This window comes from Ambystoma mexicanum, chromosome 1q, assembly GCF_040938575.1.
Source record: "Ambystoma mexicanum isolate Mex_15411 chromosome 1q, UKY_AmexF1_1, whole genome shotgun sequence".
Taxonomy (NCBI): Eukaryota; Metazoa; Chordata; class Amphibia; order Caudata; family Ambystomatidae; genus Ambystoma; species Ambystoma mexicanum.
In genome coordinates, this window is record NC_090922.1 from 787,624,158 (window position 1) to 787,647,741 (window position 23,584).

The window sequence follows — 23,584 nt, forward strand, 5'->3', positions numbered from 1 at the left end:
CACTCCTGTCCCATGCACCCAGACACTCCTGGCCCAAGCCCCCACACACTCCTGGCCCATGCACCCAGACACTCCTGGCCCAAGCCCCCACACACTCCTGTCCCATGCACCCAGACACTCCTGGCCCAAGCCCCCACACACTCCTGTCCCATGCACCCAGACACTCCTGGCCCAAGCCCCCACACACTCCTGTCCCATGCACCCAGACACTCCTGGCCCAAGCCCCCACACACTCCTGTCCCATGCACCCAGACACTCCTGGCCCAAGCCCCCACACACTCCTGGCCCATGCACCCACACACTCCTGGCCCAAGCCCCCACACACTCCTGTCCCATGCACCCACACACTCCTGGCCCAAGCCCCCACACACTCCTGTCCCATGCACCCAGACACTCCTGGCCCAAGCCCCCACACACTCCTGGCCCATGCACCCAGACACTCCTGGCCCAAGCCCCCACACACTCCTGTCCCATGCACCCAGACACTCCGGGCCCAAGCCCCCACACACTCCTGTCCCATGCACCCAGACACTCCTGGCCCAAGCCCCCACACACTCCTGGCCCAAGCCCCCACACACTCCTGTCCCATGCACCCAGACACTCCTGGCCCAAGCCCCCACACACTCCTGTCCCATGCACCCACACACTCCTGGCCCAAGCCCCCACACACTCCTGTCCCATGCACCCAGACACTTTTGGCCCAAGCCCCCACACACTCCTGTCCCATGCACCCAGACACTCCTGGCCCAAGCCCCCACACACTCCTGTCCCATGCACCCAGACACTCCTGGCCCAAGCCCCCACACACTCCTGTCCCATGCACCCAGACACTCCTGGCCCAAGCCCCCACACACTCCTGTCCCATGCAACCACACACTCCTGGCCCAAGCCCCCACACACTCCTGTCCCATGCACCCAGACACTCCTGGCCCAAGCCCCCACACACTCCTGGCCCATGCACCCAGACACTCCTGGCCCAAGCCCCCACACACTCCTGTCCCATGCACCCACACACTCCTGGCCCAAGCCCCCACACACTCCTGTCCCATGCACCCACACACTCCTGGCCCAAGCCCCCACACACTCCTGTCCCATGCACCCACACACTCCTGGCCCAAGCCCCCACACACTCCTGTCCCATGCACCCAGACACTCCTGGCCCAAGCCCCCACACACTCCTGGCCCATGCACCCAGACACTCCTGGCCCAAGCCCCCACACACTCCTGTCCCATGCACCCAGACACTCCTGGCCCAAGCCCCCACACACTCCTGTCCCATGCACCCAGACACTCCTGGCCCAAGCCCCCACACACTCCTGTCCCATGCACCCACACACTCCTGGCCCAAGCCCCCACACACTCCTGTCCCATGCACCCAGACACTCCTGGCCCAAGCCCCCACACACTCCTGGCCCATGCACCCACACACTCCTGACCCAAGCCCCCACACACTCCTGTCCCATGCACCCACACACTCCTGGCCCAAGCCCCCACACACTCCTGTCCCATGCACCCAGACACTCCTGGCCCAAGCCCCCACACACTCCTGGCCCATGCACCCACACACTCCTGTCCCATGCACCCAGACACTCCTGGCCCAAGCCCCCACACACTCCTGTCCCATGCACCCAGACACTCCTGGCCCAAGCCCCCACACACTCCTGGCCCAAGCCCCCACACACTCCTGTCCCATGCACCCAGACACTCCTGGCCCAAGCCCCCACACACTCCTGTCCCATGCACCCAGACACTCCTGGCCCAAGCCCCCACACACTCCTGGCACATGCACCCAGACACTCCTGGCCCAAGCCCCCACACACTCCTGGCCCATGCACCCACACACTCCTGGCTTCAAGTTAGGCGACGGATCGAGTTCAAGATCCTGCGTATTGTTCACAGGGCCTTGTGCTGGAATGGCCTTATTTTTCTGCGTCACAAACTTAAAGCATAAACTCCTTCCCGCAGTCTACGCTCTAGTGACAGAAATCTCCTTGTTGTACCACGATTCCACAAGTCCAGATCAGGAGGCCGCTCCTTCTCGGTTCAGGCCCCCAGGCTTTAGAACGTTCTCCTTTTGGTGCTCCGTGCTCTACCTGGGCATATCAGTTTTCGTAAACAACTAAAGACCTTATTGTTCAATACCTAATCAGTTTCTTTTCTGTTTTCCCCAGTTTCTGTTTTGTTTTGTATTCTCTGATTTTCCCTCGTTTCTCTCCCCCAGTGCCCAGATGCCTCTGGGCCTTGGTTCGCACTTTAGAAATTTAAATACATACATACATACATACTGGATGTACTGTGTGCTTCCCTGTAGGGTCAACCTCCTCCCTAGGATCAAGCACCCGCTGCAACCAACCAGTGGGGCCCGGCAGCTGGGCATTGGTGGGCATCCACCCGGGGAGGCATTGTGCCCCAGAGCCTTGTCCCATGGGGGGTGTGCCATTATAAAACGCGTCTGTGAATCAGGCCCATAGGATGCCTTAGAGACACAGTCAACATTCAGCCCCTTGAAACACTTGTGTAGAGGCGCGTTATAAATGGCACATCATATCATAGCATATCATATCATATCATAGCATATCATATCATATCATATCATAGCATATCATATCATATCATATCATATCATAGCATATCATATCATATCATAGCATATCATATCATATCATAGCATATCATATCATATCATATATCATATCATATCATATCATATCATTGATGAGGCCACCGCTATGGTCTCATCAAAGAAAAGTCATTTTTACCATGTTGGAGAAATAAAAAAAATACTCAGGGTCTTGCACCCAAAGTGTAGGGTGGTACATATAGCATCAAAGTGATGCTTTACCATCTGCAAATGAATGAGGAGACGGGCAAAGCTCCATCACACATATTCATTCATCCACGTCTTTGACTCATGGTCAGGTCTTGAACTTGAATGTCCCGCTGGAGGAGTTTGCCCTCCACTGAGCCCGCATCAGTGGCTGGCGGTTGGGGAAACGGACCCATTTGCCATCCGTCCTTGTGGAAGTGAGGCCAGTCATGTATAGCATCTCTCAATCTCCCATCGACCCCCCCCCCCACCACCACTGACTTTATAGTCATTTTCTTTGACATATGTCACTGTCTGAATTTTCTTTTAATTAAAATTCATTGAAATACGTTTAAAGTCATTCATTTTATTCATAAAACCCGACCGTGCGTTATTCCTAATCAGTTTATCATGTCTTTGCTCGCGGGCAATAAACCCATTGCTTCTTGCAAATAGCCCAGCATTTCACTCATTGCTGCATCGAAACGCTTGCTGGGATGACCCATCTCCCCCAAGATGCCGCTTTCACCCCCTCAAGGCCCTTCATTTTTACTCAGTGTATCCACCACCTGTCCAGGTGCCCCGTCAATAACGTGCGTCAAACGTATCTTCCTTTTTACCCCTCACCCTCTCCTGCCTCACCCCTTCAGGTGCCCACTTCACCTCTTCCTCTGCCCCTCACTCTCTCATGCCTCACCCCTTCAGGTGCCCACTTCACCTCTTCCTCTTCCCCTCACCCTCTCATGCCTCACCCCTTCAGGTGCCCACTTCACCTCTTCCTCTTCCCCTCACCCTCTCATGCCTCACCCCTTCAGGTGCCCACTTCACCTCTTCCTCTGCCCCTCACTCTCTCATGCCTCACCCCTTCAGGTGCCCACTTCACCTCTTCCTCTTCCCCTCACCCTCTCATGCCTCACCCCTTCAGGTGCCCACTTCACCTCTTCCTCTTCCCCTCACCCTCTCATGCCTCACCCCTTCAGGTGCCCACTTCACCTCTTCCTCTGCCCCTCACTCTCCCATGCCTCACCCCTTCAGGTGCCCACTTCACCTCTTCCTCTTCCCCTCACTCTCTCATGCCTCACCCTTCAGGTGCCCACTTCACCTCTTCCTCTGCCCCTCACTCTCTCATGCCTCACCCCTTCAGGTGCCCACTTCACCTCTTCCTCTTCCCCTCACCCTCTCATGCTTCACCCCTTCAGGTGCCCACTTCACCTCTTCCTCTGCCCCTCACTCTCTCATGCCTCACCCCTTCAGGTGCCCACCTCACCTCTTCCTCTTCCCCTCACCCTCTCATGGTTCACCCCTTCAGGTGCCCACTTCACCTCTTCCTCTTCCCCTCACCCTCTCATGCTTCACCCCTTCAGGTGCCCACTTCACCTCTTCCTCTTCCCCTCACCCTCTCATGCCTCACCCCTTCAGGTGCCCACTTCACCTCTTCCTCTTCCCCTCATTGCCTCTTGACTCACCACTTCAGGTGCCCACTTCACCTCTTCCTTTTTACCCCTCACCTTCTCATGCCTCACCCCTTCAGGTGCCCACTTCACCTCTTCCTCTTCCCCTCACCCTCTCATGCCTCACCCCTTCAGGTGCCCACTTCACCTCTTCCTCTTCCCCTCACCCTCTCATGCCTCACCCCTTCAGGTGCCCACTTCACCTCTTCCTCTTCCCCTCATCGCCTCTTGACTCACCACTTCAGGTAGCCACTTCACCTCTTTCTTTTTACCCCTCTCCCTCTCATGCCTCACCCCTTCAGGTGCCCACTTCACCTCTTCCTCTGCCCCTCACTCTCTCATGCCTCACCCCTGCAGGTGCCCACTTTACCTCTTCCTCTTCCCCTCACTCTCTCATGCCTCACCCTTCAGGTACCCACTTCACCTCTTCCTCTTCCCCTCACCTATTTTTGCCTCACCTCTTCAGGTACCCACTTCACCTCTTCCTCTTTCCCCTCACTGCCACCTGCCTCACCACTTCAGGTACCCCCTTCACCTCTTCCCCTCACCCTTCATGCCTCACCCCTTCAGGTATTCCATTTACTTCATACTCCATACACCCTGTACTAATTAACTCTTTAACTTCTTCAATTAACCCACACCAAGCAAAAGGTGCCCCTTGACCATTTATAGCCACAGCTCTCCTAATGCCCCCTTTCACTTCTGTTATCAACACCACTCTATGTTTCATCTTAACCGCTTCCTATATCGCATTTCGAGTCCTCCTCTGTCCCCAGCACTCCAATTCTGCCCCCTGCCTAACCCATCCCATTCACCGCAAGCCCCACCTCTCCCACCTTCTGTCTCCAACACATCCAATGTCACCTTCTCTTCTAACCCCACTTATCATGTAGAGCGGTCCCTGCTCGGTCACCCGTCTTTCCTAGACAGCCTTGTGTTGCCTCTTGCTGGCCCCCTCTCCTCACCTGAAGATGATTTGTTGCCTTCTTCCCTTTTCAGAAGCTCCAACGGTGACGGTGGCCAAAAGTGAACTTCTGGTGGCCCTCGGTGATGCCACCACGATGGAATGCAAAGCAACCGGCGTGCCACTGCCCCAAGTCAAGTGGTTTAAAGGTACAGCGCGTTAACCTGGACACGCCACGCAGTGTCTTGCATATACTGTTCTACGATGGGTGATTTTTTGATTGTCTGCTTTTTGCTCAGCTACATTTGATCTCCACATATATATGTACATGTATATGTATGTATCGGGGTTATGCAAGTAGGGAGGTTGGTGAGGGGGGCGGGCGGGAGTGCGGTACAGAGGGCGGAACGGGTGGGCCCCATAACAAAAACACATGTCGAATTTAGGTCGAATAAGGTGGCATTCCGAGGACGATGTACTTATCTAGGTTGGCCTTTGCCTTTCAAATATGAAAGTATCAAGTGTGTGTCTGATCACCTTGGTAACAGATTCAGGACCATAGTGTTTCTAGCGGTCAGTTCCTGCTCCCAGGCCACCTGGTCTCATTGGGTCAGTCGCGCAGTGGCCACTTTGATCATGAAAGCACAGTTTCACATTTCCTTAAGGCCCACCGAGCTGCTTTCTGAGGGGAAATTGGTTTTATTTGGCCAGAAGATAAAGGAATTCTTTTGGCAAACCAGTCACAGCTCTGGGAGCTCTTGGGCTCTCACTGCGACAGTGTCAGGGTTTCTGAGTGATGTAATGTGCTCAGCCCCCCAGCTCTGATATCAAAGCAGCTGCTTGTGTTAAGTTAGGCGCGCTCGCCCATCACCTTGATGTGTTGCACACATCTGAAATTGATTGCTATTAGGCTTAGCTACAGGTTCACAGGCAGGCCACTGCAATTAAAATACCTGTGCATTAATGCCCCTTTTTGTGGCCGACTGGACGGCATTTGCTCAAGGCAGCGGTTATTTTAATCAACAGTTCAAGGAGCCAGAAGTGTTATTTATTAACCTTAATCCTTCCTCACTCAAGCAAACTCTCCAATACCCCATTCATATGTTGTGAGACTTCAGGGAGGAAAGTATTGCCTGTTGATAAAGATGAGGTATTGCTTTGGTGCTTCTTGGTATGGAATTTATTGTTAATATGGCTTTGCACACTCCTTTTTCCTTGGCCAAGACAGGCTGTGGCCTGACCCCTGCAGCGGGCCAGATACCCACTGTCACCTCCCAGTTTCCTAAGCAATGGCCGTGCCTGGTGACAGTGGGGAGATATGGTGACAGAGGGGAGATAGATACCCGCTGTCACCTCCTCCTAGTCTCCTAAGCAGTGGCCGTGCCTGGTGACAGTGGGGAGATATGGTGACAGAGGGGAGATAGATACCCGCTGTCACCTCCTCCTAGTCTCCTAAGCAGTGGCCATGCCTGGTGACAGTGGGGAGATATGGTGACAGAGGGGAGATAGATACCCGCTGTCACCTCCCAGTCTCCTAAGCAGTGGCCGTGCCTGATGACAGGTGGGAGATAGATGCCCGCTGTCACATCCCAGTCTCCTAAGCAGTGGGTGTGCCTGGTGACAGAGGGGAGATAGATACCCGCTGCCTCCTCCGAGTCTCCTAAGCAGTGGCCATGCCTGGTGACAGAGGGGAGATAGATACCCGCTGTTACCTCCCAGTATCCTAGGCAGTGGCAGAGATAGATACCCACTGTCACCTCCCAGTCTCCTAAGCAGTGGCGCAGATAGATACCCGCTGTCACCTCCCAGTCTCCTAAGCAGTGGCCGTGCCTGGTGACAGAGGGGAGATAGATACCCGCTGTCACCTCCCAGTCTCCTAGGCAGTGGCAGAGATAGATACCCAGTGTCACCTCCCAGTCTCCTAAGCAGTGGCGGAAGTAGATACCCGCTGTCACCTCCCAGTCTCCTAAGCAGTGGGCGTGCCTGGTGACAGAGGGGAGATAGATGCCCGCTGTCACATCCCAGTCTCCTAAGCATTGGCGGAGATAGATACCTCCTGTCACCTGCCAGTCTTCTAAGCAGTGGCCGTGCCTGGTGACAGAGGGGAGATAGATACCCGCTGTCACCTCCCAGTCTCCTAAGCACTGGCCGTGCCTGGTGACAGAGAGGAGATAGATACCCGCTGTCACATCCCAGTCTCCTATGCAGTGGCCGTGCCTGGTGACAGAGGGGAGGGAGATACCTGCTTTCACCTCACAGCCTCCTAAGCAGTGGGCATGCCTGCTGACAGAGGGGAGATAGATACTCACTGTCACCTCTCAGTCTCCTAAGCAGTGGTGGAGATAGATACCCGCTGTCACCTCCCAGTCTCCTAAGCAGTGGCCGTACCCGCTGTCACCTCCCAGTCTCCTAAGCAGTGGCTGTGCCTGGTGACAGAGGGGAGATAGATACCGCTGCCACCTCCCAGTCTCCTATGCAGTGGCCGTGCCTGGTGACAGAGGGGAGATAGATACCCGCTGTCACCTCCCAGTCTCCTAAGCAGTGGCTGTGCCTGGTGACAGAGGGGAGATAGATACCCGCTGTCACCTCCCAGTCTCCTAAGCAGTGAGCGTGCCTGGTGACAGAGGGGAGATAGATACCCGCTGTCATCTCCCAGTCTCCTAAGCAGTGGCCGTGCCTGGTGACAGAGGGGAGATAGATACCCGGTGTCACCTCCCAGTCTCCTAAGCAGTGAGCGTGCCTGGTGACAGAGGGGAGATAGATACCCGCTGTCACCTCCCAGTCTCCTAAGCAGTGTCTGTGCCTGGTGACAGAGGGGGAGATAGATACCCGCTGTCACCTCCCAGTCTCCTAAGCAGTGGCCGTGCCTGGTGACAGAGGGGAGATAGATAAATTCTGTCATCTCCCAGTCTCCTAAGTAGTGAGCGTGCCTGGTGACAGAGGGGAGATAGATACCCGCTGTCACCTCCCAGTCTCCTAAGCAGTGGCTGTGCCTGGTGACAGAGGGGAGATAGATACCAGCTGTCACCTCCCAGTCTCCTAAGTAGTGAGCGTGCCTGGTGACAGAGGGGAGATAGATACCCGCTGTCACCTCCCAGTCTCCTAAGCAGTGGCCGTGCCTGGTGACAGAGGGGAGATAGATACCTTCTGTCATCTCCCAGTCTCCTAAGCAGTGAGCATGCCTGGTGACAGAGGGGAGATAGATACCGCTGTCACCTCCCAGTCTCCTAAGCAGTGAGCGTGCCTGGTGACAGAGTGGAGATAGATACCCACTGTCACCTCCCAGTCTCCTAAGCAGTGGCCATGCTTGGTGACAGAGGGGCTCAGAGCAGGCCAGCGTGCCTTCAGCCGGACTGGAGGGGATGTCTGGGTTACAACCAAGCCTCCTGCGAATCTAAAGGGGCGGCAGAAGTGGCTGAAAGAAGAGCGGCACAGGCAAAAGGGCAGTGCTTGACGTCCCCTCAGTCCTGGCTTGGGTACTGGTGGGGCAGGGGGAGTATCCCTACTTTTTCCTTCCCTTTGATTCTAGGGTTCTATGTCCATTCATCAACAGTGTTTTTTTCAGTGGGTTCTGTGCAGAAGGTTTTTTCTCGAAAAAGCTCAGCGAAATGTATTCTTTTTATTTTGGGGGGATTCCCCCAACCCGACTCCCCTATTAATTTTACACTTTTCCCAACCCCCCCACCCCTGATTCCTTATATGCCCTTACCCACAAACCCCTATATTTTTCAATGAGCTTTTTTGAGAAAGAAAATCCTCAAAAATCCCATTGAAAAAAAAAAACTGTCGATGAATGAACGTCTTACCACTTCTAGATGCCAGGCATGTGAGGGTGGCTCAGTGCCTCCGGATAGGAGAGGAGGGTATCCTCTGGAAGATGGGATGTGTCTGATAGCCATCTTTGGACTGTATGGCAAGTCGGGGAGTGGTGGCACGAGGGGCGGGCCTTGGATGCAGGCCTCTGTGCTCTATGCAGGGCCCACATAAGGAAATTATGGTCAGCTGCACTCAATCTGGAAAGCTAATGCCCCATTTAGCTAGCTCACATAGCTCTACTATTCTTCCTTGCTCTTCTGGACTCCTATCACGTTGCTAAATGCACACCGTGCCAAAGGCTTTTAACATCGGGCACCACCACACAGGTGCTGTCACAGATGGAGCAAGAATCGCACAGATCCTCCACGAGAGTTCACAGGTGTTTATTAAAAGGTTGTGGGCCCTCGGGTCATCCTCCTCAATCACCCTATTGTTAGGGAAGTGGGCCTCATTATAAGTTGGGCAGTGTGTTAAAAATGTGGCAGTAATACCATGCAGCAGTAATACCGTTACCGTCATAACACCGCACCATGAGTTTGGCGCTGAGGTGGAGGAAAACCCTCCAGCAATATGCTGGAGGTAAATCCACCACCCTAGTGCCAAAATACATCCATTTCAGTGGTATTACCCGAGTGGTATTACCGCCGGTGGTAATACCACTGAAATCCCCATGGAGTCCTATGGACTCCATCAATGGGGACTAATCCACCAAACTGCCACTTGTAATCTAGCGGTTATACCGCTGGACCAAGAAGTGGTAACAGTAATTCCATTTGGTGGTATCTGAGTGGATTTACTGCTGAGATACCACCAAACCTATAATGAGGCCTACTCTCCTCCATGTGCTTATCAGGGAAGAATGAGTGTTCCAAGATTTCCCTGGCTCAGCTGGTGATGAAAGTGATTGAACATTTCAGGGCAACTGGGAATTGTAGTCAACAACATCTGGAGAGCCAACGCTTGCAGAATCTGAGTTAGGCCAAAATCTAGCAGATTATCCAGTAAACAAATCATCTAGTTTGTATTTGAGGGGTTCCTAGGAATCCAAACCTACTCAACTGGCGGTCAGCCTCTTGCTGAAATGAATAGGGGAGGCAGACATTTAGGTAAGATTTTTATAAATGTGAATAATCTACCTGACCTGTGTTAACCCCAGAACATTTTGCTTGGACTTGGTGATTATTTTCCTTGTCCCTAGGTGAGTGGGAATCTTTTTTCCCTGTCACCTAGTGTGTTAATCCTTTCATGGGTGACATTTTAAGTCTCTCCATAGTGTGTGATTGGAGTTATAGTTTCCTTTAACCTTTGGGCTTAGGCTGTGTTGCCCCTTTGGGCTTCCCTTTATAATTTCTCTTTAATGTACTTGGGTGAACTACTGTTCCCAAGGGGTAAAGTGGGATTTACATCCCCTTTACATTTTATATAGTGAGCCAGCACCCCCCACCTTATGTAGAGTGCTGGGGGATACACAGTATCCCCTTTCTTACTTACCTGGTAACATTTATGTTACAATTGCAAGTTTACTTGAATGACTGGTGGCAGTGAAACTACATTTATTACTTTTAGTCATTATTACTTGCAGGCTGTCAAACCAGCCACAGTAATGCATAATATGGCCACCATTCTGCTAGAATGGTGGGCTCCTTTTTTCACCAATTTACGTTTGTTTGTTGTTTCTGAGGTGAGATCTTCTTCTGCCATTCTAGGCAGGAAAGACCCCGGTTGAATTTTTGTCTTCAGCAGGAATCCTTTGTATTCCCTGCCGAGGCCTCAGCATATATGTGAAGAGGGAAGTGAGGGTTGATGTCCAAAACTCGGCAGCCCTTTGTCTTTCATCTTGCTTGAAAGGAACCAGTTCCCGCTGAGGGGGCTAGCTGTTCTGATTGGACAGTCAGACCGCCCCCTTTCTGTAAACTGCAGGGAGAGTTTGCAGACGTTGTGCTGTAGTTTCTGATAAATACTCTGATCCTGGAAGCTGCTGACAAGTCAACCACTGGAGCTGATTCCGAAGAGAAAGATGAAGAAAAGATGTTTGTAGCAATTACTAGTGACCGGAGAGCCTGCTGTGTAACCAGAGCCTAAGGTAACCCTTCCTTCCAATCGACCAGGCGTTCCCGAATGCAATGACCCCTACCCAGAGGCTGGTGAGATGCACTAGTCTCAAGAAGACCTGGAAAACAAGAAATCCCTCGATATGCTGTGCCCTTGCTGGGATGCAAAATGTCAATACCGGGGACCTCAAGCCTGAGTGCATTGCAACATCTTCCGAAGTCTGATTTCATGTGAAACTGTCGTGGACTCCTGCTGGACCTACAGAGACACGATTTGAATCCTTGAAGACCCCTCACCAGCGTGCAGGTCAAGATTAGCGAAGAGAATCCGACCAGCGATATTTGTTCTTCATTAGTTACCTGGTGCCAAATCCAACGAGCTGCGAGAAGATGCAAAGAATCCTTTTTGGAAGCCTCCCTCATCAATGACTGCCACCAGTTTTCCTTCAGTTTCCATTTCGTCAGTCTCCAGACCAGGAACCCAAGGGTCGGATCCTGTGCTGCTGCATTCTGAAGGCATCCACTCAGAAGCTCTTCTTTTCTGCTGAGGGACTTTGTTAGCTTGGTCAATACTTACCTTAAGTCTTGTGTGAATCCTGTGAGGCTGAGTGGGTGATTCGTGTGGGTGAGAGTTTGCCCATACCACTTGCCCAGGCCTAATACTGGAACACATATAGGGAGCCTTCTCTGAAGTCCCTGAACACTTTAAACTAACCCTGAATCTAATACTTACTTGTTGAAGAAGCTATCCTCTGGAACTCTGACTTTCCTGCAACGGAACCCTATCCTAACCTGCCCACAGCTGGTTCCTAGACCACTAGGTTCCCTCTTCCACCTCTGGGAAAACTCATGTTATAGACTAGGGAAGGACTTTAATGCTAAGGCTTCTGTTTGGAAATTATAGCAAGTATACAAGTACTTACTTGTAAATGAGTTAGATTTGTAACTGTATCTCTGCAATAGAATACGTTACAAATACTTAACTTTAAGTTGCTTGTTGCTCCTTTAAAATTAATAGAAGTTATTTTACTAGCTTTGAATTGTGTTTCACTCTTCTAAAAACTAATAGAGTTAGTAGTGTTTTGTCATTTCTAAAGTGAATTAGTGTAAACGCCCACCAATAGGATTTACCTATCATGAACTACCTTGTGTCTTTCTGAATGTGTGTTATGGGATTTTGATTTCTCTTATCTGCTTTAGTGCAGTTCTAAAATAGTCTTGGAGTTAATACTTGTCTTTGAGCCTCATTAGAACCCAGGCGGCCACGGAATGAACAGTGCCGGTAAGTGCCACCATTCATTCCGGGCTGCCCTATTATGAGGTCTGCAGCTGGTCCCGCTAAGGAACGCCTGCTCAGACCAGGCGTCCTTAGCGGGACCCGCTAGTAAACCAGGATGCTAACAACGGGCCCGTCATTAACAGGCCCGTTGTTAGCACCCTCCCCATTCCCATTGAACCATATGGGGCTCAAATGGGAATGGGGATTAATTTTTACTGGCTCCCAGAAAAGGGCAATTACCGGGTCCGCCAAGGTCTTCATGACCCGGTTATTGCCCTTTTCTGGGACCCAGTAAAAAACCAGCGGCAGCCACCAGGGTCGTAATGAGGCCCTTTGAGTTGCTTGTAACACCTCTTAAAAGTATATGAGGTTCCTTACTTACCTTGAAATACATTGCGTCTTTCTAAAACTTGTAACATTGGGTTGAGCTTTCACTGAATTACTTTAGTGCGCTTCTAAAAATAGTTTCATAGAGTTCTTACGTGTCCGAGTTGCTTGTAGCCCGTCTGAAAAGTATAATAGGTTACTTACTGACCTCGAGTAGCTGCTGCTCTTCTTAAACTGTAATATTGCTGAGTTAATTCAAATACTTGCTCTTACTTGCCGGACTGTAGTCACTCCGTGTGTGGTTACAAGAGTACATGGCAAATTACTCACTTGTTGGGCTGTGCTTTCCCTGAAATGCTTCTGGGCACTTCAAAAATAGTTTCACTAGGTTAATACCTATCCTTGAGTAGCCTTATGCCCCTATAGATAGTATACAAGTTAAGTTACTCCCTTTGAACTATGCTCTTAAAAGTAACATTGGTGTGTAACTGTATCCATTTGTGATAGAAGAAAGTTGTACATGTTGCAAGATAGACTTGTAACAGTGTTGCCCCCTCTAGGTGTGTCTAAGTTGAATAACACAGTATATTGGAACCAATAGGGCCTACTATCCTTGAATTACTTTTTGTATTCTGAAAGTATACCTAACCTGGTTTTTACTCCCCAAGAATAGCTTAATGCCATTCTGAATGCCATTCTGAATGTGTTATAGGTTTGACTCACCTTGACTGCTGATTGTAATCTAAATAAGGTCAAACTTTGGTTTGTATACCATAAGTATTGAGTTGTTTTCTCTATTGGGTTTATATATTATGTCATAGTGCTTACTTCCCTAAGATTTTTCTTGGTCTAGTTGTATTTAAATAAACCATTTATTTTTTACAAATGCATAGGGCCTCATTTCAAGTCCGGCGGTAACCGTGCCGGTAAAACCAGCAGGTTGCCGCCAGACTTGTAAATTTTACTGGAGCCTGGCTTGTTGGACACACCTGGGCAGTACAACCCCGGCGGTCCGGAAAGTCAGGTGCCCGTAAAATGTTGTTCCCCACTCCCATAGAGTCCAATAGGACTCTATGGGAGTGGGGAACATGGAAGCACCGGCACCATTAATAACAGTGCCGGTGCTTCAGTGAAAGTCTGCCTACCATGGCCGCTGTGCCCGGCAAGGTCAGACCTGCCGGGAACAGCAACTCCAGCAGGCAGACTCGTAGTGTGCTGGTCCGGTAACAACAGTGTCGGTAGTCTTACCGCAATGTTGTTACCGGACCGGCACACTTGTAATGAGGCCCAACGTGTGTCAGTGTTTCTTTGGACCATATGTATACTACAATTTCTTTGTAACTTCCTACAGCCCTCTCTCCCTCCTAAAATAAGCCTGGAAGATCTGTCTATGCTACCAAATGTTGTCAGATGGCACAGCCTTATACTAAGAGTGGAGTTTTGGACTGCCTCAGATATGGTTTTATGACACCCTTAGTTGGACTTTAGAAAAACTGTCTTAATACAGACAAGCTTTAGATTGGTGAGCAGTATACAGTCCTGATCATTTGTAAACCATCAGTGTTAAAAACAGTTCGATTGTGCAGCCTCCTTTTGACATTGGCAAACTGAAGCTGCCAAACTTTGAACTTGAAGAAGCCCAAGCTCACCAGGGTTAACTCTGGCACTTGCTTGACCATTCTGCGGTGGCAATGGGGAGCTGTGGTAAGCAGGAGAATGGCTGGTCCTATGCAGAAGGTGCAGCCCTGGGGGATGGATGAACTGCTCTAGCTGGGGTGGTGCTGCTGTGGAAGCCAGATGAAAGTGTGTTCAAGCAGTCAGTGTTCAATCAGAAATGGACTAAAATAAACATGTTTAGTTCTTTGTAACAATAGGTTTTGGGTGCTATATATTACAGGCACTCTGGGCTTTCCATTGCTTTCTCCTCTTCATGACATATTTGTGCAGGGATCAGCAACAAGCCTTCTCAGGGAACTGTGGTCTCTCAAGCCTTTCAACCCACTTTTTCCACTCTATATGATCTGGGGCGCCCTAAGCCATTATTCCCCTCTGGTCTCTTAATAAGTTCAGTAGCTGCAGACACTGACAGAGCTCTGCTTCAGATGGTCTTGGAAGGTGGCAACAGAAATGCTTCCTCACAATCTTCTTCAATTTGCTGTATTCATGGTGCATCTAGACTCATCCCAGGGATAAACAAAGTATTGGCGAAAACATAAAGGTTTGCCATTGCCGCAGGATCAACAAACAAGACTCCACAGGTTTGATTCTGAATGGTTTATTTTACAAAGGCAGCCAAGGGTTTAAGGTTGACTGGATGTACAAATGGGCGTTAAACAAAAAAAACAATGACAAACAATGTTAGCGCATCGTTCTCTCCCCTTCCCTGGGCAGCCAAATGAAGTACACTCAGCATCTGTGGGATTTCTAGTGCCCTCTGCATTTCTTCCTTGTCTCGGCAGAGTGGTTGCTCTCTCATCACCTAGAAAGGATGTTGATCTTCTAAGGTGACAATGCCTCACTTCATGGCTTGAGGGGACCAGGGTTAATTGTTCAGGCTGCCAGGTTTTGAGTGAAGCTGTGGCAGACTTCCATAGACTTGGGGAGGTCAAGGAATTGGTATCACAGTGCCCTTGGCAGACTCTTCCACGGTCTCTAAAAGCACATGTCTGGTATGTATCCTATCAAGGGGGTGCCTCTTCTTTCATTTCGTGCCCTTCTTTCCCAACCTTCTCCTCTACCATTCTTATTTGTCTTGCAACCTTCTTGGCTAATTCTGACACTCTGTGCTTCCCTTCCCCCTCCTCCTTCACTCCTCTTTTACCAACCTCCTTCTTCTTAGGTACCCTTTCATTTCATGCTTTTCCACTCCTGTCTCTCTCCCTTTCCTCCTTCCTCGTTTGTACTCTGCTAATTTTGCTTCATCTCCACCTCTGACTTTCTCTCCTCCTTTTCCCTCTGCACCTCTGTCCTTCTTTTCCTCCTTATTGCTCTTTTGCTCTCTTTCCACTTTTTCCTTCTTGACCCCTCTACCTTCCTTCCACTAACACCTTTGCTCAGCTTCACATTCAGATCACCCTATACAAATTCAGCCCCACCCCATGTCCTGCAAACAGTGGCCTGGGCTCATTTTCAGAACCCAACAATCTTAGCATGTGGTGTGGCTCTTTGAAATTAAATGGTGCCCTGCAGCTGCTCCTGGTAGTTGCACACATCTCTGGCTGGATCCATGGACTGAAATAGAAACATCTACTATGTTCCTTCTCAAATCTTTGTTGTAGTTCTTACCACCAGTCTTCCTCCCAGCAGCTGCCAGTCCATTGACCAATGCATCCTGTGTGCCTGCAAGTGCTCCTCCCCCAGGCTTGCGGGTCCATGCATGAAATTTGGTAACTGTCCATTGAGCGCCCCCTAAATGGAACCATAGTTGTATGTTTTGCTGTTCTAGGCTGTGGGACCTCACATACTGATGTTCCCTTATGGATCTCACTGCCCTTACATGTACAAATTATATGCTGGTGAATATTCACAAAGCAGGCCTCTGCAGACAATATTCAAGAGAAACTTGTTTACTGGAAGATACCCTTTGTTCTGATGCTTCCACTGTTTCAACAAATTCTCGTGCGTAGAGAAAATGCACCGCAGGTAGTTTTCTTAAAGTGAAGCAACAACCAAAAGTCTTTGTGAAAGAGTGAGAGAGGAGTAATTTGCGAAAGTATGCTTCCTGTTGGATTATGCACCCTACTCACTGCCATTGATAATAAAAATGGTACCCCTGTGAAATTCAAGGTACCAATGACTGTGAGCACACCCGCGAGACAAACTGTAAGCATTTTTAGGCAATCATGAAACTCATTTCCACTAAGGACATTTGAGAATGGTACCTATTTAAATTGGAACTTTCTCCTTGTAAATGTGGGGAAAAGACTATTTCACACTTTGATGACCAAATGCAATGTGTGTATTTATTCAACTATTGACTGATCTGTATGTAAAGACAAATAATTTAGCAGGTTTCAAGAACATGGATTCAGAGTTTTGGAACACAGATGAACCATTCCAGGATTTCATTACAGTATTCCTGGGTCCCAAGCATATAGAAGAAACATTAAATTGGGCATTTCATTAATCTTTTATTCATCTTCAATGATTGCATTTTGCTGTATATTTTGTTTGGCTCAAATCATGTGAAGTTTAATTTACAAAAGAGCCAACATTTAAAGTTATATTGTATTTTCCCATGCAATTCATCCCACTTTGAATAATGTTGTAATTTATTTAACTTAAAATGAGACATGCCTGAACCTATGACTAGGTATTATCTGGTGTTGACCTAGGATTCACCTCTAACAATCCCCCCCAACCATATCATAGGATATGAGTTCACTGTAAGGCCACGATTCGTCATGTTCAAACTTGTTTCCAAGCCCAGGCCTCATAAGCATTGCCTGGGCTGGCTAATAGAAAAAGTACAAAGAGAGCTGTCCCATATGTCACTCCAGACCCCTCATTAAAGGCATTTAGCTAAATTTCCTGAGACACCTTATCAGATCTCAGTGGAACTGTGACCTCTGTTGGCCGATGTCAGCATTTCTCCACATATAAACTGAATAAGAAAGTTACATGTTGCATTTTAACCCCAAAATGTATTCATTCAAATAAATTGATAGTGAAAGCTCCTACCAACTTAAAACAAATTGCAGTTTGTAATTAAAAGGGATATCTTGCCCCAGACTTAAAATTCATCTGGTATATAACGAGAAAAACATAATGATCTTTAGTTTATTAAACTCGCACATTCACATCCAAAGTTACTCCATTAAAGGAAATGCCTCTTCATTTGTTTAGGACTGAGTTCCCCTTTCCCTTCTGTTTAATGAGATTGGTGAAAGCCACATCATATTCTCAAGCTGGGGGGAGGAGTAGATGATTCTAAAATAGCTTGGGCATGGAATTAAATAATTGATAATGAATAATATTTTTGTATACAACGAAAAAGAGATGGCTGGGGAGCTGAGACCAATTACAAACGTCTTTCCAGGCTGGCTGAAGAAAGGAGCCCTTTGAAGAAGTGGAGGACAGAGGAGTAAGCCATGTTGGAGACTCGGTTCCAGGCAGCCAGCTTAAAAGGAATTTGCTGAGGCAGTAACTCTAGATTGAGGGTCCAAGCTGATCATTCAGTAATAAGAACCACATTTAAAATATATTTACAGCCCTGATATTACACCAAACTGTACCCATAGTGAAATCCCAGAAATCAAACGAGCTGGTAGTCAAAGGAGGGTGGTAATTTGACGATACAGGTATAGTATTAAATATGGTGCCTTTTGTCTCCCATTTAAATTGAGCACATAGTTAGATGTAATTTCCGTATAGCTCAATGCATTTTGTATTGAGAAGCACAGTTCAAAACTGACAATATTTGGTGCAAACATAAAGGCAGACTTTTGTGAAATTAAGCACCATTTAAAATTAAATCCATGGATCCTCCTGGCAGCAAAAAACATGCAAACCATAGTATTGTCCTGAAATGAGATATCATGCACATTTGCGGCCAATCAGAACCTAGTCATAAATTTGATGTTTACGCAAACCAAATTAGCAACAGAAATGAACACAGGGAACTCATGTTGGTCACAGAAAATCATGCAAAGTGTTACAACTCATGTTATCCTTTATCCTGAAGATGTACTGGTAGATATGTGCAAGAATATTACATCTCCAACTCAGAACTTGTAGATATGGAGCCAAATGAATAAGACAAAAATGGAAGGTTGTATATAGACACACATGTTCATTGAAAGCTGTGCACACATATGTACATTGAAAGTTCCATAGATATATAGTTTGAAGGTTACATGAACATGTTAGAGAAAGCTGCACAGACATGATAAATAATCCCATGCACCACATTTAATGCAGAGAAAGTATTTTGATCTGTACATGGTGGGTGTCATTGGGGATCATGAACACTGTATTTTGACGTAGTTAAACCGCAATGCAATGACTCATGTTGGAATGCTTTTGTGAAGGTAAGGATTACAAGCAGCAGTAGAAGTGTTTAAAATGCCCAGTATTTTTTGCAGTGTATTATATACCTAGAATTGATTATGGCAATGAGTGTTTATAATAAGATTCATGTAGGCAGGAAGAACATTCTGTTGACAAATTATTTTTGTACCTATAACAGTGCAGTGATTTTGTGGGTATAAAGATGTAGAACACTTTTGTTTCAATGGACTTCAATTCTTCAAACACATCTTGAGTTTTGAGAAATCACTGTCTGTTTTCTTGCCCAGAATTGTGGGGAGGGACTGCAAATGGGACTGCAAATCAGGGACTTGAAATTAGTCATGTCACTCTAATGTGAGCCTATAATATAAATGTAAACGCAAACATTTCTACAGGTGTGATGTAGAGACTTTAGCGACATGGGCCTTGGGAGCACATCAAAGCAGCACAGAATTGTGGAAATTACATAAGCCACTCGGTAATGTGTTAGGAAGTTTTTTGGTTAAAGAAAGAGGATAGACTGCTTTCCTTTCAGGGCTTGTGGTGTCATGAGTTACACTACTAGGGAGAGAGTCGCTCAGTTATTTTCTGTGTCTCCCCCTCCCTGGAAAGTCACTTATCTCTCTTTACCCTATTGGATCTTTGTTTCTACCAGGGACTTGGGTCCCTCGTCTAGATCTGGGGTATTTCTTCTCCTGGAGGGCCCATCCTTCGCAGGATCCTTTCTTCTGTCCTAGGATGAGGAGAGAAGGTGCTTTCTCTAAAGGTAGTGATGGCTGGGAATCCTAAGGGATACTTGCTTTTCTCCTCTGAGTCCCTCATCAAGATACGTATTGTGGCAACTTGGTGACTCCAACCCCATCACACAGCCTAAAATATGTGTTTGTCACAGGTTAGATAGGCATATTGGGAGCTGAGTGCAAAGCTCAGCTTGAAATCGGAAGGTTGTGTCAAATAACATATTTGGTGGCCACCCACATCACTGGTGGTCCCCGCTTTCAAACTTTCCTGGGCAGTGGTCGAAGTGTTCAAAAAGAAGTAGGGGAACAATGTTCCCAACTGGCCTGCACCCACTCCCCACAAATCCCATCACCACGCCCCCTCCCACACACAATATAAACCCCCAAACACATGTACCTGCTGCTTAAGGAAACGTTCATTGTGTTGCAATGAAAGTGCAATTTCCAACTTCTTCCTATACTTTTATTTTAAGACAAAACGATTCTGGAACAGTTTCTTTTTAAAATAAAAGTATAGGAACTGTAAAACATCATTTAACAAAGTAGAGGAGCACCGCTCCCAATCGCTCCCGCTCACTTCGACCACTGTTCCTGGGCCAATTCCCAGTCAAACACTTATGTGGATTCTACTCAGGAATTTCAGGCACCATTTCATGTATTTATGTATGCATATTGATACAGACATAAATAAATAAAATGGTATTTATGTATGCATGTTATTTATATAGGAGTTATTGTGGTGAGCCTCATTATTCAGGGCAGGGACCTGTTACGTGTATACATACCCGGAGGCGGGACCCCGCCACCAAACCTTGCTTATTTGCACAGCGGAGTGCAAAAGTACAGGGTAAAAGTTGATGTACAAGCCTCGCCTTTTGCCTTGCACTTTTGCACTTCAATGTGTAAACGCTGCCTGACATGTATATATGGCAGGCAGCGTTTACAATGGATCCCCATGGCGTCTGCATGCTTTTTGCCGGTACATAAAGCAGGCGGACCCCCTAGGGATCCACAGCATTTTCACTGGCATGAAAATCCACTCCAGTGAAAATGCTGGGAGTATTTGAATGAAGGAGAGGAAGGGAGCAGCGGACACGCAAGTTGCAAAAATGCAGCGCATAACTCGTCAACATCTGCACACATATCATGAGCAAAACAAGCTAATTGGAAACCTTGACACTAGAGTTTTCCTCTTCAGATTTGCCCACACCAAATACTTCAGGAGAATGAAGCAGAAAACTATTAGAGATTAACTAAAGTATGATTCCCTATCAGGAAGTTTCTAGATATACCCTTAATTTCCACTATGCAAATCCTCTGGCACAATAAAGGCATTTGAAATGCTTTCTTAGGAAAGGTGTTATTACCATTTAAAATGAGTTGTCATACACTCTACTGAAGATGTCATGACAGACGATGAGCTGAGATTGTTCTGAAATGCCACAACAGCAGACAACCTGCAACATCCTCCTTCATTACAAGTTTGGTGGTAATTCAGACGAAATGACTGCCAAACTCGTTTACCGTCACTGCACCTCGGTCCCACTGATTTACCATGGAATTGAGAGTGGTGTAATGATGGTGTAATTCCCCAATTATTCGAGTCTATATGGAGAAATTATTAGCTTTACCCTGAGGAGTAATTCCACCACAGTAAATCCAATATTGTTGGCCTTGAGGTGCATGTTTTCTGAGTAGCTGACTTCAGTTTTTTGCCTTGAATGTAGGTCTGAAAGACATTTTAAAATTGTATCTGTGCTTGGCCATGCAATGTTTCATGGATTAGACACAAGCTTTCAAATTGTGCTAATTCCTTTTTCCATAAATCTATAGGTGATTACAGTGCAACTGCAAATGTGGTATGTGTTCTAGGCCAAAGTTCTGAAACTGTTATAATTCTGGGCTCTTTGGATGTTTACTAGTAAATGTAATAGGATGCGAGCGTATAAGTGTAATTAGGATATTTTTGTGGGGGAAATGTAAGAGGGGGACATTCCTTAGCAGGTATGGATGGTAAACCCCTTTCTTGGTGATTGTGTTCCCTTTGTGAATGAGATCTGGTGGAAATCACACCCAGATTGTGATCCTGTGATACCAGCACCAGTGGAGGATCCATTGAGCTACTCCAAGCAAATAGTAGAGGTGTGGGGACTGCTAACCTATTTATAGATTCTGTTCTTTCTGGTTGTTGAAGCAGAGAGCGTTTGAGTGCATCAATAGATGGAGTTGTGTAAAGCAGTTTCCAGGTCAAAGGTGTTCCACAAAGTTGTAAGTTTGATGTAGATGATGTAGCGTTGGTTTGCATGTAAATACCCTTTGTTATCTGAGTCTAGAATGGCCAAGTTGGGACAGGTGAACATTAGATAGGTGATAGGGGCGACCCTTGTGGTACACTGCAGGTGATTGTGTTATTTTTTTTTATATAGTACAGACCTTGATGAGACTGTGTGTGTGAATGCTGGGAGGAAGGATGAGAGTCAAGCTTGTGAAGTTCTCCTGAGTCCAACCGGTGTTGAACTGTAGCTGATCAGTATATTGTGATTAATTGTGTGAACTTATGGGAAACAAAGAGTCTTCTAACAAGCCCACACCTCCTTCAGTCTCTGGGCCCTGTTCATAGCCAACATCACACTAAAAAGCCATGCTGTGGTGCCATTTTTCTTCTCTTAACCCAAGCCCTACTCACGGTTGCCAGAACACTAACCCAGTACACCGTGAGCTTTATACTGTAAAATGTATTACCAATGCCTTGCAAACCAAGCCACTCAAGTAGTCTGGCATTTGTTATCTCACACAGAACCTGCATGTGCCTTGGTTCTGCGGTTGAATCCCTAGATAGCGTGCTTCAGCAGGCTAGCGGATGTGCAGGTCATCGTAAATGTATACGGATCATAGACGTATGTGAACTACTGTACGCAAAACAGATCAAATATTGTGTGGAGCATTTTGCTACCATTCCTCTATTTTAAAGTGATATGGAACAAGCTGAAAATGTTGGCAACTATTCAACGTGGTTATTAAATGAACATGTCCTCTTTTGCATGGTGCGTTCCCATTTTTTGAGAAAAAGAATTAGAGGCACATAAATATGGCTTAATTTTCCCAAGGACATTCAATCTGAGCAAGTGGGTTTTGAAGTTCATTCTCCTTGGTCCTCATTCTGCCACTGGGCCACATATTGTCCGATAATGAACAGCAAGGTTTTATCTGTAGAGCGGAGTGATTGGTATAGAAGACCTTTGCATCCAGCCCAAAGCTACCCTCAGAATGTGGCCTAGTCTTCTAGCGGACTCTGCCCTTTCCTGGTGGCTACCATTGCCTCTCAATGATGTCTCCCTTCCTTTTTAAACGCAGGTGATTTGGAGCTAAGGGCGTCCACCTTTATTATTATCGACTCGCTTCAGGGCATCTTAAAGATCCAAGAAACGCAAGACCTGGACGCCGGAGACTACACCTGCCTGGCGGCCAATGATGCAGGGAGAGCTACTGGCAAAATCACTTTAGATGTTGGCTGTAAGTATTGCTTTGACGTTCTAAATGTGTACGGCTCCACCACCCGTGCAGCAGAAGGTAACTGCTCCATCACTGAACGAGCGGACCAATGGGAGGCCTTGGCCATGCACAGTCCTGATTAAAAGACACAGAGCTTCATCACCTTGTATCTACTCTGCTTCCAGTCATTACCGCTCTGGTAAAACATTACTGTGGGTCTTGGACGTTTCTGGTAAAGAGAGTCTTGGGAGGATAGCTCAGGGGTCACGCACTCGCCTTGGAAGCAGTAAAATGCAGAGCAACACAGGTTTAATCCCTGGGTCCGCGCTTAAATAACCAATTATTATTATAATTATTAAAAGAGGAGGATTTAGTTTATCTGGCCAGATACAAGCTGGTTATTTTCAGAGAAAAGACGTTTGATGTCAAGCACAACGCCAGTATTTTCACTTGGAGCCACAATGCAATGCTCTCTCTTGCTTTGTGCCTGGTAGCATTCCCTAGGATATCAAATAAGGCTACACAATCTGTAGGTTTGTATTGCAAGTCGTTTGCATTTCATACACATGTGAGGAATTAGCACATATCTGCAATACCAATCCGGGTGTTTTCTGTTAGCTCATTGAAGGCGCAAACACAATGTGGCATCAAGAGTGGGAGCCAGAGCAATGTGGGGTGTCTAGGTAAGTTGTCAACAGCTGTCACACTG

The 23,584-nt window shown here is 47.6% G+C and overlaps 1 protein-coding gene across 2 annotated transcripts in view; it reads left to right on the forward strand.

Annotated features, from left to right (window-relative positions):
* Window positions 1–23,584, forward strand: part of HMCN1 (hemicentin 1) — a 1,785,366-nt gene that overhangs the window by 475,211 nt on the left and 1,286,571 nt on the right. For both annotated transcript variants that reach the window (XM_069641364.1, XM_069641365.1), the window contains exons 14-15: window positions 5,257–5,370; window positions 22,738–22,896. In XM_069641364.1, coding sequence (XP_069497465.1) covers window positions 5,257–5,370; window positions 22,738–22,896 — 273 coding nt within the window. The remainder of the gene's footprint in view (window positions 1–5,256; window positions 5,371–22,737; window positions 22,897–23,584) is intronic.